Genomic DNA, 14,136 nt, shown 5'->3' with positions numbered 1-14,136 from the left:
AACCTCTAGAGGAGAGTCAGGCTCATCCAGGATGTTCTCTTCCCTGCGCAACTTGTGCACGGTGCCTGTAGAACTCGGGTCCACGAGCAGCACGTTGCGACCGGCAGCTGTGTCCAGTTTACAGTCGCTTTTTGCCGAGCCGGCGGCGGCGCACGCCTCGTAACTGTAGACGTGCGGGAGCGTCCCCGCCGTCCCCAACGTGTCGCAGTAGCGCGGCGGATAATACGGAATGACGGGGAGGTCGGAGCGGTACAGGACGCGAGACCGTCTCCACCTGTACACTTTGAGCGACACGATAAGCAGCAAGCAGGCGACGAAGAGGAAGGAGACCGCGGCCAAAGCCGAGACTAAGTAAAAAGTCAGCCGGTCGTCGTAGTCCTCGCTAAAGTCGTCGGCGAACTCCGACCTGAGCACTTCGAGAAAGCCGTCCGCCAGCGCCACGTTGACCGCGACCGTAGCCGAACGAGAGGGCTGCCCGTTGTCCTCCACTACGACAGTCAGTCTTTGTTTGACAGCATCTTTATCAGTCACTTGGCGGACAGTTCGCATTTCTCCATTGTGGAGGCCCACTTCAAACAGCGCCCCCCTGTCTGCGCCCCCAAATTTGTGCTGCACTTTATAGGAGAGCCAGGCGTTCTGTCCAGAGTCCACATCCACGGCCACCACTTTAGTCACCAGATAGCCCGCGTCTGCCGAACGAGGCACCATTTCGGCGTGCGGCTGGACCGGGTACAGGACCTGAGGGGCGTTGTCGTTCTGGTCCCGGATCAGGACGCCCACGCTCACGTTGCTACAGAGAGGAGGGGAGCCTCCGTCCTGCGCTCGCACCGCAAAGTCCAGCCGCTTCATCCGCTCGTAGTCGAAGGAGCGCACGGCGCTGACGACGCCGCTTTGGGCGTTCACGGACACAAACGAGGAGGCCGGCGCTCCGTTAACGGAGGAGTCCTCCAGGATGTAGGAAACGCGAGCGTTCTGGCCCCAGTCCGCGTCTCTGGCTCTCAGCGTGACTATGGAGAGACCCGGCGTGTTGTTTTCCACGACGGAGGCCTCGTACGTGCTCCTCTGGAAGACGGGCGCGTTGTCGTTGACGTCCGAGATGCGCAGGGTGAGAGTGACGCTGCTGGAGAGGGAGGCCACGCCCTCGTCACAGCACGTCACGCTGATGTTGTACTCAGCTGAGCGCTCTCGGTCCAAGTCCCCGTCTGTCACTAAACTATAGAAATGACTATCAGTCGACTTGAGCAGGAAGGGAATATCATGATTTATTGTGCATTGCACTTTGCCATTTTCACCGTCATCTTGGTCTTGAACGTTAATTATTGTGACGACAGTTTGACTTTTGACATCTTCGGCTATGACATTTGACTCCGACATGACCTTGATCAGCGGGCTGTTATCATTCACGTCCACAATGTCCACTATGACCTTGCAGCTGTCTGTCAATCCCCCGTCGTCACTTGCATGCAAGTTAATGTGATAGTTGCGAGCTTTTTCGTAGTCTACATTTCCAATCAGCGTGACCTCCCCCGTGTCTTCATTAATTTGAAACAAATGCCTCACATCATCCATTGTGTTCCCGATCGAGTATGTTATTTGACCATTTGATCCTCGATCAGCATCCGACGCGCTAACGACAGTCACGACGGTGCCTTTAGGGGCGTTTTCCGCAACGGTGGCTTCGTACAGAGGCTTTGTGAAAACGGGTGCGTTATCATTGACATCCAAGACGGTGACGAGGATCTGCGCTGTGCCCGACATCTGCGGCTCTCCTCCATCGACGGCCGTCAACACAAGACGCAAATGTTCCTTTTCCTCTCTGTCGAGAGCCCGTTTCAAAACCATCTCAACACTCTTGGAGCCGTCAGCTTGGCTGTGAAATTTTAATGCAAAATGATCAGCCGGTTCGAGGAGGTACGTTCGGAGACCGTTGATTCCGACATCGAGATCCAACGCCTGCTGCAAATGAAATTTCGAACCTACCGCTGCCGATTCGCTTATTTTGAATTGGATTTCATCCTTCTCAAAGGCCGGGGGGTTGTCGTTGAGGTCAAGAATCTGCACTACTATCTTGTAAAATTCGATGGGGCTCTCGAGAATAATCTGGAAGTGCAGCGCGCACGGCATCGACTGTGAGCAAAGCGCCTCTCGGTCGATTCGCTCCTTAATGAGGAGAACGCCCCTGTCTTTATTCAGCTCCACGTATTGCTTGCTATCGCCAAAATAAACACGAGCGCTGCGGGACTTCAGTCTTTCCACGCCGATGGCCAAATCCTCGGCGAGATTCCCCACTAAAGAGCCAACGTGCATTTCCTCATCGATGGAATAGTTGATTTGTCCCAATGCAGCGCGGATGAACAGCAACGAGGTGAAAAACGCTACTTGCCGTCTCATTGTTCTCCTGGGCGTCTCTCGTTCAGCAGAAAAAAAAAAGAAAATACAACGACGACGACGACCGGGCGGCATAAATCCAACCAAAAGGACAATATATCCCGGTAATGAGCAAATGAGGTTCGAATATTCCTCCAGAAATGACACTAAATAGTCCCCAGCGAGATATACGATGCAGTCCAGACAGTCTCTCGTGTGGTTTGCCTTTTTTCTTTTTCTTTTCTGTGTTAGACGCGTATTAAGACAGGAAGCAGCCCGGCTATGTCGGCCACGTCACGGACAACAGCGTCCCTGCGAGTTCAAAATGGAAACTGCAGGACGAGTGCTCCGACATCGATTTGGAACAACTCCAGCCAATCGTCCATTTCGACACCGTCAATGCGTGATCACAAGTGACCCCAAGTGAGGTCACAGTGAGGCGGAAGAAGCCTGTGACCTCTCGCGCTATGCAAACAGCCAATACAACTGATTACAATATGGCCGATGAGATTGCATGATGCTGACATATAATAAATACTACAGCTGAACTTGATACCAATTGGTGAGAAAGTTCAAACAATAAAACAAACAATGAAAAAAAAAATAAAAAATCATAGTTTGTGTTGTACTCTCACAACTGTTTATCGCTTAGGTTTTTAAATGTGTAAGTATTTCAAAGAGCGCCCTTGAATGGTTGAAGCAAACTTTGGTGCCATGATTTCAGGATGTGCGTGACAGTAAACACTTCCTGCCCAATTCAACGTGAACCTTTCACGAACATAGAGCATCGCTTCCACTTTAGCTAAATGTTGATGGTGAAATATTGCATGTGAAACATGTCATGCTGACATGACAAATGAAACGCAGATGACTTTGGACATCTTTTGTCTCTGTCTGTGGTGCTGAAACACTGACAGTTGCTGAATGCCTCCGCATTCGAATGAATAAAAGGGATGTTGAGTAGCACTTAACGATGAGTTTAAAAAGTCACTTTGGGTTTAGTAGGTGGGGCACAGTAATGTAATCTCGACACGACAGATGCGTAAACACAAAATCTCTCTGCGATGGCATACGACTGAAAATCATTTCACGTGACCGACTCCAAGAGGCCGGTCCGGTTCATGCCGGATGTTCTTGTCCCGATACGCGTCCAATTGCTTTGCTGAAAGGTATCATGCGTTTGTTGGGAGCAAAGGTCCACATTTGGACATAGACAACCGCAAAAGGAACATTAGCGCCACTAAAATATCATTCGATGTTTCCTCTGCCGATGCTGCCTTGTGACAATTGGTTTTCCGTGTGATTTTATAAATGCAAGAGAGCGGCAGGAATAGAAACAGTCTCATAAGTTGGGGGATGACGGGCGGAATATATCAGCATCATCTTTATCGTTATTGCCAAGTATGTCCAAAAAACACACAAGCAATTTGTCTCCGGTCGTTGGAGCCGCTCTCGTACGACAACAGACGGTCAGTTGACAGAGAACACTTTGGAGACAGAAAGACTGAGAAACAAAAAAAAACAGTCACTGAGCTGTAAAGGGTTGCGAGTTATCTGGTAATGCCGGTATATTTTTTTTTGACAATTGTGCAAAAGATGCAGAGTCCTCTCGCACTCAGAGCAGTTCGAAAGAGTCGTATTGCAATAGTGCGGCGCAATGAGCATTGTGCAAAGGGCGCCGACACTTCAAGCGAGTGGATGCAAGTTTAAAGTGACGAGTGGTGCGATCATCTGGGACCATGTTGGTTGCGCAAATGTTGCAGATACTACTCAGTTGATTGTGCAAATGGTGCAGATGCTACTCAGGCACATGAGGGGCCAGTATCGGTCAACGACAGATATGCAAATAGTGCAGCGTGGCGAGACTACTACAGTGAGTGCACGAGTAATACGACAGACTCAAAACAAAAAAATTGCCAGCATGTTGCAACGGAATTGTACGTTAGCTGTTTAGGAAGTTGATGCCAAGAGGGAAGAAGCTGTTGGAATGTCTGCTAGTTTGCATATTGGGGTCATCTCCAATCAATTTGAAGTTGTGACAAGAAGAAACATTGACTACTGAACTCAAATACCACACAAGTGACTAACCTCGAGAGGAGACTCAAGTTCATCCAGGATGTTCTCTTCCCTGCGCAACTTGTGCACGGTGCCTGTAGAACTCGGGTCCACGAGCAGCACGTTGCGCCCGGCAGCTGTGTCCAGTTTACAGTCGCTTTTTGCCGAGCCGGCGGCGGCGCACGCCTCGTAACTGTAGACGTGCGGGAGCGTCCCCGCCGTCCCCAACGTGTCGCAGTAGCGCGGCGGATAATACGGAATGACGGGGAGGTCGGAGCGGTACAGGACGCGAGACCGTCTCCACCTGTACACTTTGAGCGACACGATAAGCAGCAAGCAGGCGACGAAGAGGAAGGAGACCGCGGCCAAAGCCGAGACTAAGTAAAAAGTCAGCCGGTCGTCGTAGTCCTCGCTAAAGTCGTCGGCGAACTCCGACCTCAGCACTTCGGAAAAGCCGTCCGCCAGCGCCACGTTGACCGCGACCGTAGCCGAACGAGAGGGCTGCCCGTTGTCCTCCACTACGACAGTCAGTCTTTGTTTGACAGCATCTTTATCAGTCACTTGGCGGACAGTTCGCATTTCTCCATTGTGGAGGCCCACTTCAAACAGCGCCCCCCTGTCTGCGCCCCCAAATTTGTGCTGCACTTTATAGGAGAGCCAGGCGTTCTGTCCAGAGTCCACATCCACGGCCACCACTTTAGTCACCAGATAGCCCGCGTCTGCCGAACGAGGCACCATTTCGGCGTGCGGCTGGACCGGGTACAGGACCTGAGGGGCGTTGTCGTTCTGGTCCCGGATCAGGATGCGAACGGCGGCCGCGGAGCTCAGCGGAGGGGATCCGGAGTCGCGGGCGCTCACGTTGAAGTCGAAGGACTTGATTTGTTCGTAATCGAAGGATCGGAGCGCGCGGACGACGCCGCTCTCCGGATGGACCGAGACAAAAGAGGACACGGCTGCTCCGTGAACTTCTTTCTCCTCCAGGAAGTAAGACACTCGAGCGTTCCGGCCCCAGTCCGCGTCACCGGCACTGACGGTCAAGACGGAAAAACCGGGAGGGTTGTTCTCTGCTACGGTCTTCCTGTATTGCGACTGATGGAATTCGGGCGGGTTGTCGTTCACGTCGGATATTTGAACGTTGACGTTTTGACTACTAGACAGAGGCGGAGAGCCTTGGTCGGACACTGTGATGGTCACGTTATATTCGGGGACGCTTTCCCGGTCTAAGAAGTTTTCGGTCACTATGGTGTAGTAACCCGCTAACGAAGACTCGATTTTAAACGGGACGTCAGCGTTAATGGCACACTTGACAACACCGTTGCCGTCAGCGTCGTCATCATTCACGTTAAAAACAGCCACGGTTGCACCTGGGGGAGAATCCTCAGGTATGGACTGAGAAAAGGACATCAACTTGATTGTGGGGACGTTGTCGTTCTCATCAATGATGTTGATGAAAACCTTACATGTGTCTGTATAACCTCCGTGGTCACGAGCATGGACGTTTAATTCAAAACTCCGTGATTTTTCAAAATCTATTTTACTGGTAATTTTAATATCTCCTGTATTAACATTTACATCAAACAACTGCTCTTTGGTAGAACGAGTGGAATAAGTGATGTCACCATTGAGGCCAGCATCAGCGTCGCTTGCACTCACAGTCGCGATCAAGGTTCCTGCAGGTGAATTTTCTCGCACATCGACCTTGTAAACAGGTTGAGTGCACACTGGCGCGTTGTCGTTGGCGTCCAGCACAGTGATTTGAATTCTCGCCGTCCCTGACCGATGTGGCTCGCCACCATCTGACGCAATCAACATGAGTGTGAGGCTCTCCTCCTGTTCTCGGTCTAAAGGCTTCTGTAAAACCATTTCAATAACTTTTCTGCCATTTGGTTGGTTTTGTATTTCCAATTTAAAATGATCTAAAGGCTTAAGAACATATTTTTGAACGTCATTAATACCAACATCTGGGTCATCCGCATTCTCGAGTAAGAAACGCGCCCCGGATGCGACACTTTCGGCAATTTCCAAATGAATTTCCGACTGAGGGAAGGACGGACTGTTGTCATTCATGTCCACGACCTCCACTGTCACGCGATAAAGTTGGATGGGATTTTCTAAAATGATGTCGAAAGTGAAGCTGCAGGGCGTCGTCTTTCCACAAAGCTCCTCTCGGTCGATGCGCTCTTGAATGACAAGTGTGCCTTTGTCTGGCTTTAAATCAACATACTGTCGGCCTCCTTTGCTAATAATACGAGCTTTACCTGCTACTAGTCTGGCCACATCCAAGCCCAAATCTCTCGCAATGTTCCCCACGAAAGAGCCTTCCGCCTGCTCCTCCGGTATGGAATAGCGAGCCTGTCCGCTCACGGAGCGCAGCTCACAGAGACAAAGAACGACAAACAGTGTGCGCCATCGGCCTCTGACAGCGCGCATCCACAGACGCTCCATCGCGGATCCGAAAATATCCAAACACCGACAGGAATCCTTGACAATAAAAACCGAATCAAACACGAGAATCCACGGAAAACGTTCCTCGTCGAATGGCGAGCAGAGCGTCGTCTTTCTCGTCTGCGAAGCTCGAAAAGGAGTCCGAGAGGAGGACTGCTGCACGGACGAGTTTCCTTCGAATTCAATGACGTAGCACGAGCGGCGCTCAGAGCATTTTGGCGGTAGTGCACCTCCATGTGATTGCCAAGGGAAACTCGGTGTTGTTTTGTAATCTGTTGCCGCTCAATAACAAAAAGGCAATAGCAAGACAGGACAAAATAATCGACTTATATTGCTAAAGGAATCGGTTTGGTTACATTCATGATAACATTATATCTTAGATTGCAATGTGAAAAAAAGCTAGACATTATGTTAAAAATATTGTCCTCAAGGTGATTTCAATATGAATAAAGATTTGAAAAATAGATTTAAAAACTCAAGTCATAATTCACGTTTTCTGACTTGAACAAATGTATCCAATATGTAACCAAGACTATTGTCAAACATAAACAAAAGTTCTTAGAAGATGAATCAACGTTGAGTGTGATTCCAGAGACTAGAAAAAGCAGTCCAAAAGAAGCAGGAAGAGTGCAACAGCTGCGGCAACTTGGTGTGCCTGAATTGATGTCAGCTCCAAGCATTTCCAGCACCATGGACAGCGACAATCAACAACCACCTCAACACAGTTCAGTTGTTCCCCAAAGTTCTTTACTTTTCATTTTACTTCATAATCATGGCTAGGAAACCACGATTACCCAATTAAGACAATGCTTGAAAAATACTTATCCAACAGAAAATAAAAATTATTGAAACTGTCGTTGATGTGCAAAGTTCTCATATTTTTTAGAATTTGCACAGTTTTGTAAATTAGCCAACTTTTAAGATAAAAGATCTACTCGTACGCTACTACATTCCCCGTAATGTAACGTGATGCCTAAACTGGGGAGCAAAGTTGCGATATTTTCGGGTTTCCGGTCGGAGTCGTTCGTTTAAGTGAGACGCAGGTAATCAGGAAGTCTTAATATGGGCGCACCGGAAGTCTCTCGAGATCTCTGTCGCTCATTACGGCGTGACGTCTGCAGACGTCAGCGTCACGTGATGGCATGTCTCCCTTCATTAGCAGAGCTTTAACTACACCACTTACGTAAAATAAATGAATAAAAAACAAATCTCTAAACTCTATTGATTCACTTTTTTTTAACACTTATACTTCTAATCCAGGGTGTCGCTCGGCTTTATGAATTGGGGGGCTGTGAGTGAGTATTATTTTTATGATTATTATTATCCACTGATGACAACGATGCTCCTGTTTTATGGTGTGAATTCATGCGTAAAGTTTTTTTCCTCTTTTTTTTTTGGGTGGGTAGGCAAAATGGTGGTGGTTTATTCCTGCTTAGTCAAGATTTTTGGGGTTAAAAAAATATTAGGGCTGGGGAATAAAAATCGAACTCAGCCAAATTGACTTAAAAACTGAGTGGATGTGGAAGTTCCGCCAGCAACCCCACCCAAAAAAAAATAAAATAAAAAAAAAAGTTGTGCCCAGAACCACGTTTGTGTCACTGGAACCAATGTTTCACACGGACATTTATTGCAGAAGGACGCAGTGCCACAGATAAACTTGACAGAGGAGCGTCACTAAGTGATTTTTCAGCCACTCTTAGATGTGTAATGTCCATATAAAATGATTGAGTGGGCTGAATGGTCGTCAACTGTTTTTTGTTTTTTCCCTTTTACCGAAAATGATAATTGCGATTGCGAACCATTCAGCCTTTTGCCGTCTCAAATTCTCAAACCAAATTTATACCACACACTCAGTGCCGACATTTGCGGTTTACGGATCAAAGTCCATTCCTCATGAATGAGAAAAAAAAGCATGTTAGTAAAAAAAATAAAAATAAAAAAAATAAATAAATATATATATATATATATACATATATATGGATGGGGGTGGGGTGATTATTATTCGATTATTTGACTACTAATAAATCGGAGAATCGATTCTAAAAATATTCGATAGCGACAGCCTTCATAAATACATATATGCCGTATTTTTTCAAACAATCAAATCATTTAGGGGGCTTAAGAACATTTTAGGGGGGGCTGAACTCCCCTAAAATATGTCTAACGACGCCACTGCTTTGAATACTCTTGGAGTTGACATCTCATATCACAAATGTACATTTGATACTTACAATGGGTAGCCTACAATTTCACATCAAAGACAAAGATTATTCAAGAATATTGTTAAGGTGACTTCTACCAAAATTATTTTCTGTCCACTTTTGCCTCAAGCATTGCTTTCAGATTCTTAATACAAGACTGTAAAAGAGACGTAATGAGTTTAAAATATGTATCAATTTAAAAACAAGGCCACTCCATGATAGAAACACTGAAAATATCATTCCATCAATTTTCCGTACCGCTTCTCCTCACGCGGGTCGCGGGCGTGGTGGCGCCTATCCCAGCTATCTTCGGGCGAGAGGTGGGGTACACACTCAACTGGTCACCAGCCAATCGCACGGCACAGAAACAAACAACCATTCGCACTCAGCTCCACACCTACGGGCAATTTAGAGTCTTCAATCAACCGACCATGCATGTTTTTGGGATGTGGGAGGAAACCGGTGCACCCGGAGAAAAGCCGCGCAGGCTCGGGTAGAACATGCAAACGCCACACAGGCGAGGCCGGGATTTGAACCCCGGTTCTCAGAACTGTGAGGCAAATGTGCTAACCAGTCGAATCATACGAATGTACTGATTTGACTCACCAAAGTCGACATCAGAGAGCAGCTCCCCGACGTCTGCTCGCCGCCATGCGGCACGTCAGCGTCCGGTCCGTCCACACTCACTAAACTTTGACTCACGGCTTGCGTGTTCGTCACATGACTCTTGGCGGCGGCGCACGCCTCATAGTTGTAGACGTGCGGGAGCGTCCCCGCCGTCCCCAACGTGTCGCAGTAGCGCGGCGGATAATACGGAATGACGGGGAGGTCGGAGCGGTACAGGACGCGAGACCGTCTCCACCTGTACACTTTGAGCGACACGATAAGCAGCAAGCAGGCGACGAAGAGGAAGGAGACCGCGGCCAAAGCCGAGACTAAGTAAAAAGTCAGCCGGTCGTCGTAGTCCTCGCTAAAGTCGTCGGCGAACTCCGACCTCAGCACTTCGGGGAAGCCGTCCGCCAGCGCCACGTTGACCGCGACCGTAGCCGAACGAGAGGGCTGCCCGTTGTCCTCCACTACGACAGTCAGTCTTTGTTTGACAGCATCTTTATCAGTCACTTGGCGGACAGTTCGCATTTCTCCATTGTGGAGGCCCACTTCAAACAGCGCCCCCCTGTCTGCGCCCCCAAATTTGTGCTGCACTTTATAGGAGAGCCAGGCGTTCTGTCCAGAGTCCACATCCACGGCCACCACTTTAGTCACCAGATAGCCCGCGTCTGCCGAACGAGGCACCATTTCGGCGTGCGGCTGGACCGGGTACAGGACCTGAGGGGCGTTGTCGTTCTGGTCCCGGATCAGGATGCGAACGGCGGCCGCGGAGCTCAGCGGAGGGGATCCGGAGTCGCGGGCGCTCACGTTGAAGTCGAACGACTTGATTTGTTCGTAATCGAAGGATCGGAGCGCGCGGACGACGCCGCTCTCCGGATGGACCGAGACAAAAGAAGACACGGCTGCTCCGTGAACTTCTTTCTCCTCCAGGAAGTAAGACACTCGAGCGTTCCGGCCCCAGTCCGCGTCACCGGCACTGACGGTCAAGACGGAAAAACCGGGAGGGTTGTTCTCTGCTACGGTCTTCCTGTATTCCGACTGATGGAATTCGGGCGGGTTGTCGTTCACGTCGGATATTTGAACGTTGACGTTTTGACTACTAGACAGAGGCGGAGAGCCTTGGTCGGACACTGTGATGGTCACGTTATATTCGGGGACGCTTTCCCGGTCTAAGAAGTTTTCGGTCACTATGGTGTAGTAACCCGCTAACGAAGACTCGATTTTAAACGGGACGTCAGCGTTAATGGCACACTTGACAACACCGTTGCCGTCAGCGTCGTCATCATTCACGTTAAAAACAGCCACGGTTGCACCTGGGGGAGAATCCTCAGGTATGGACTGAGAAAAGGACATCAACTTGATTGTGGGGACGTTGTCGTTCTCATCAATTATGTTGATGAAAACTTTACACGTGTCTGTATATCCTCCGTGATCTCTAGCCTGGACGTTTAACTGATAACTCTTCGATTTCTCAAAATCTAATTTACCAGTAACTTTAATCTCTCCAGTTTTAACATTTACATCAAAAACCTGCTCTGTGTCTTTGGTAGAACGAGTGGAATATGTGACGTCACCATTGAGGCCCGCATCAGCGTCGCTTGCACTCACAGTCGCGATCAAGGTTCCTGCAGGTGAATTTTCTCGCACATCGACCTTGTAAACAGGTTGAGTGCACACTGGCGCGTTGTCGTTTGCGTCCAGCACAGTGATTTGAATTCTCGCCGTCCCTGACCGATGTGGCTCGCCACCATCTGACGCAATCAACATGAGTGTCAGGCTCTCCTCCTGTTCTCGGTCTAAAGGCTTCTCTAAAACCATTTCCATGAATCTGGCTCCATCTGGTTGATTTTGTACTTCCAATTTAAAATGATCTGAAGGCTTAAGAACATATTTTTGAATGTCATTAATACCAACATCTGGGTCATCCGCATTCTCGAGTGAGAAACGCGCCCCGGATGCGACACTTTCAGCGATTTCCAAATGAATTTCCGACTGAGGGAAGGACGGACTGTTGTCATTCATGTCCACGACCTCCACTGTCACGCGATAAAGTTGGATGGGATTTTCTAAAATGATGTCGAAAGTGAAGCTGCAGGGCGTCGTCTTTCCACAAAGCTCCTCTCGGTCGATGCGCTCTTGAATGACAAGTGTGCCTTTGTCTCGCTTGAAATCAACATACTGTCGGCCTCCTTTGCTAATAATACGAGCTTTACCTGCTACTAGTCTGGCCACATCCAAGCCCAAATCTCTCGCAATGTTCCCCACGAAAGAGCCTTCCGCCTGCTCCTCCGGTATGGAATAGCGAGCCTGTCCGCTCACGGAGCGCAGCTCACAGAGACAAAGAACGACAAACAGTGTGCGCCATCGGCCTCTGACAGCGCGCATCCACAGACGCTCCATCGCGGATCCGAAAATATCCAAACACCGACAGGAATCCTTGACAATAAAAACCGAATCAAACACGAGAATCCACGGAAAACGTTCCTCGTCGAATGGCGAGCAGAGCGTCGTCTTTCTCGTCTGCGAAGCTCGAAAAGGAGTCCGAGAGGAGGACTGCTGCACGGACGAGTTTCCTTCGAATTCAATGACGTAGCACGAGCGGCGCTCAGAGCATTTTGGCGGTAGTGCACCTCCATGTGATTGCCAACGGAAACTGCTTTTTTAATTTTTTTTTATTTTTAATAATCTGGGGCCACAAAATAACAAAATAGCAAGACTGGACAATTGGATGTTGTACTTAACGCTTTTGGAATTAGGTTGTTTACATTTACTATTTTACCAATGTGACATTATAATATGAAACAAATGCTGGACAAAAATATTGATCTCAAGACGATGTTAAAATATTGAAATAAACTTTTTTCTTTTGCAAACGTTGAATTTCAAAAAAATATATTCTTAACTGATATTTTTATTTTGTTTGGGAAGAATCATTTAATATTGAATCCAGACTATTTTAAAAAAATCAACAAAAGGTATGACAACATGAACAAATATTGAGAATGATGACACAGATATGATACCTAAACTTCAAACAACAATACAACCACGAAAATAAGGTGTTAATCCATAACTACGGAGGAAATTGATTTCAGCGAATAGAAAACGCAGATAAAAAAGAAGAACGAACGAGGTCGAATAGCTGCTACAACTTCATTTGTATGTCTGAATTGTCAGCTCCAAGAAATTCCAGCACCATGGACAACGACAATGAACATCCAGCCCAACACATTTGAATTGTTACCAAAAGTTCTTTACTTGTCATTTGAGTTCATAATTATGGCTAGAAAACCATGATTATCCAAGTAAACAAACCTTGATAAAATATTTCATATGTAATAAATCTGTACGCGGAAAATGTTTTTTTTTTTTTTAAAAAAGGACAATTAAAAGGAACGTATTGGTATCCACTTTCCTAAAGGTTCCTCCACCTGCTCCCTGCTTTCACTGCAGATCTCGACGTCATCTGCGAACACCATGGTCCACGGGGATTCCAGTCTAATCTCATCTGTCAGCCCATCCATTACCACTGCAAACAGGAAGGGGCTCGGGGCTGATCCCTGATGCACTCCCACCTCCACCTTCAACTCCTCTGTCACACCTCACCACTGTCATGCTGCTCTCATACATGTCCTGTATTCTTCTAACATACTTCTCTGACACTCCAGACCTCCGCATGCAGTACCACAGTTCCTCTCTGGGTACTCAGTCGGAGGCTTTCTCAAGATCTACAAAGACACAATGTAGCTCCTTCTGACCTTCTGTACTTTTCCATCAACATCCTCAAGGCAAATCATGCATCTGTGGTACTGTTTCAAGGCATGAAACCATACTGTTGCTCGCATTCCTCAGGCATCTTCTGACCCGCTAGAATTCTGTTGAACAAGATGGTCAAAAACTCCCCAGCCACCTCTCCTACATGCTTCCAAAACTCCACAGGAATGTCATCAGGACCAACAGCCTTTCCATTTTTCATCCTCTTTCATGCCTTTCTAACTTCCCCCTTACTAATCATTGCCACTTCCTGGTCCACCACACTTGCCTCTTCTACTCTCCCTTCTCTCTCATTTTCCTCATTCATCAAATCCTCAAAGTATTCTTTCCATCTAGCTAGCACACTGCTGGCACCAGTCAACACATTTCCATCTCAATCCTGAATCACCCTAACCTGCTGCACATCCTTCCCATCTCTCTCCCTCTGTCTGGCCAACCTGTATAGATCCTTTTCTCCTTCTTTAGTGTCCAACCTGGCATGCATATGCCTCGTTTGGCCTTTGCCACCTCGACCTTTGCCCTACATCGCATCTCAATGTATTCATTTCTCCTCCCCTCAGTGTTCCACTTCTTCTCAGCTCACCTCATTCCTTGAATGATTTCCTTTACTTTGAGGTTCCACCACCAAATCTCCTTCTCCCCTTTCCAACTAAAAAATGCACTATTTCTAAGTTGAATTTAAAAA

The 14,136-nt window shown here is 47.8% G+C and overlaps 1 protein-coding gene across 16 annotated transcripts in view; it reads right to left on the bottom strand.

The window, feature by feature from the left end:
- The window catches only part of LOC133485289 (protocadherin gamma-C5-like), a 294,682-nt gene that overhangs the window by 35,916 nt on the left and 244,630 nt on the right, over positions 1-14,136 (bottom strand). Inside the window, exon 1 of one of the 16 annotated variants that reach the window (XM_061788762.1) lies at positions 9,675-12,993. The exons of 10 other annotated variants lie outside the window; for them this stretch is intronic. In XM_061788762.1, coding sequence (XP_061644746.1) covers positions 9,675-12,077 — 2,403 coding nt within the window. In that variant the 5' untranslated portion in view covers positions 12,078-12,993. Of the gene's footprint in view, positions 1-3; positions 3,863-4,455; positions 7,112-9,674; positions 12,994-14,136 lie in introns of those variants that run through there. 5 more of the 16 variants (XM_061788771.1, XM_061788759.1, XM_061788770.1 and 2 more) reach the window with 5 other exon arrangements.

Source organism: Phyllopteryx taeniolatus, chromosome 10, assembly GCF_024500385.1.
Source record: "Phyllopteryx taeniolatus isolate TA_2022b chromosome 10, UOR_Ptae_1.2, whole genome shotgun sequence".
In the NCBI taxonomy this organism is placed as follows: domain Eukaryota; kingdom Metazoa; phylum Chordata; class Actinopteri; order Syngnathiformes; family Syngnathidae; genus Phyllopteryx; species Phyllopteryx taeniolatus.
Note: the sequence above shows the minus strand (reverse complement) of the source record. Positions and strands in the feature narration are given on the sequence as shown.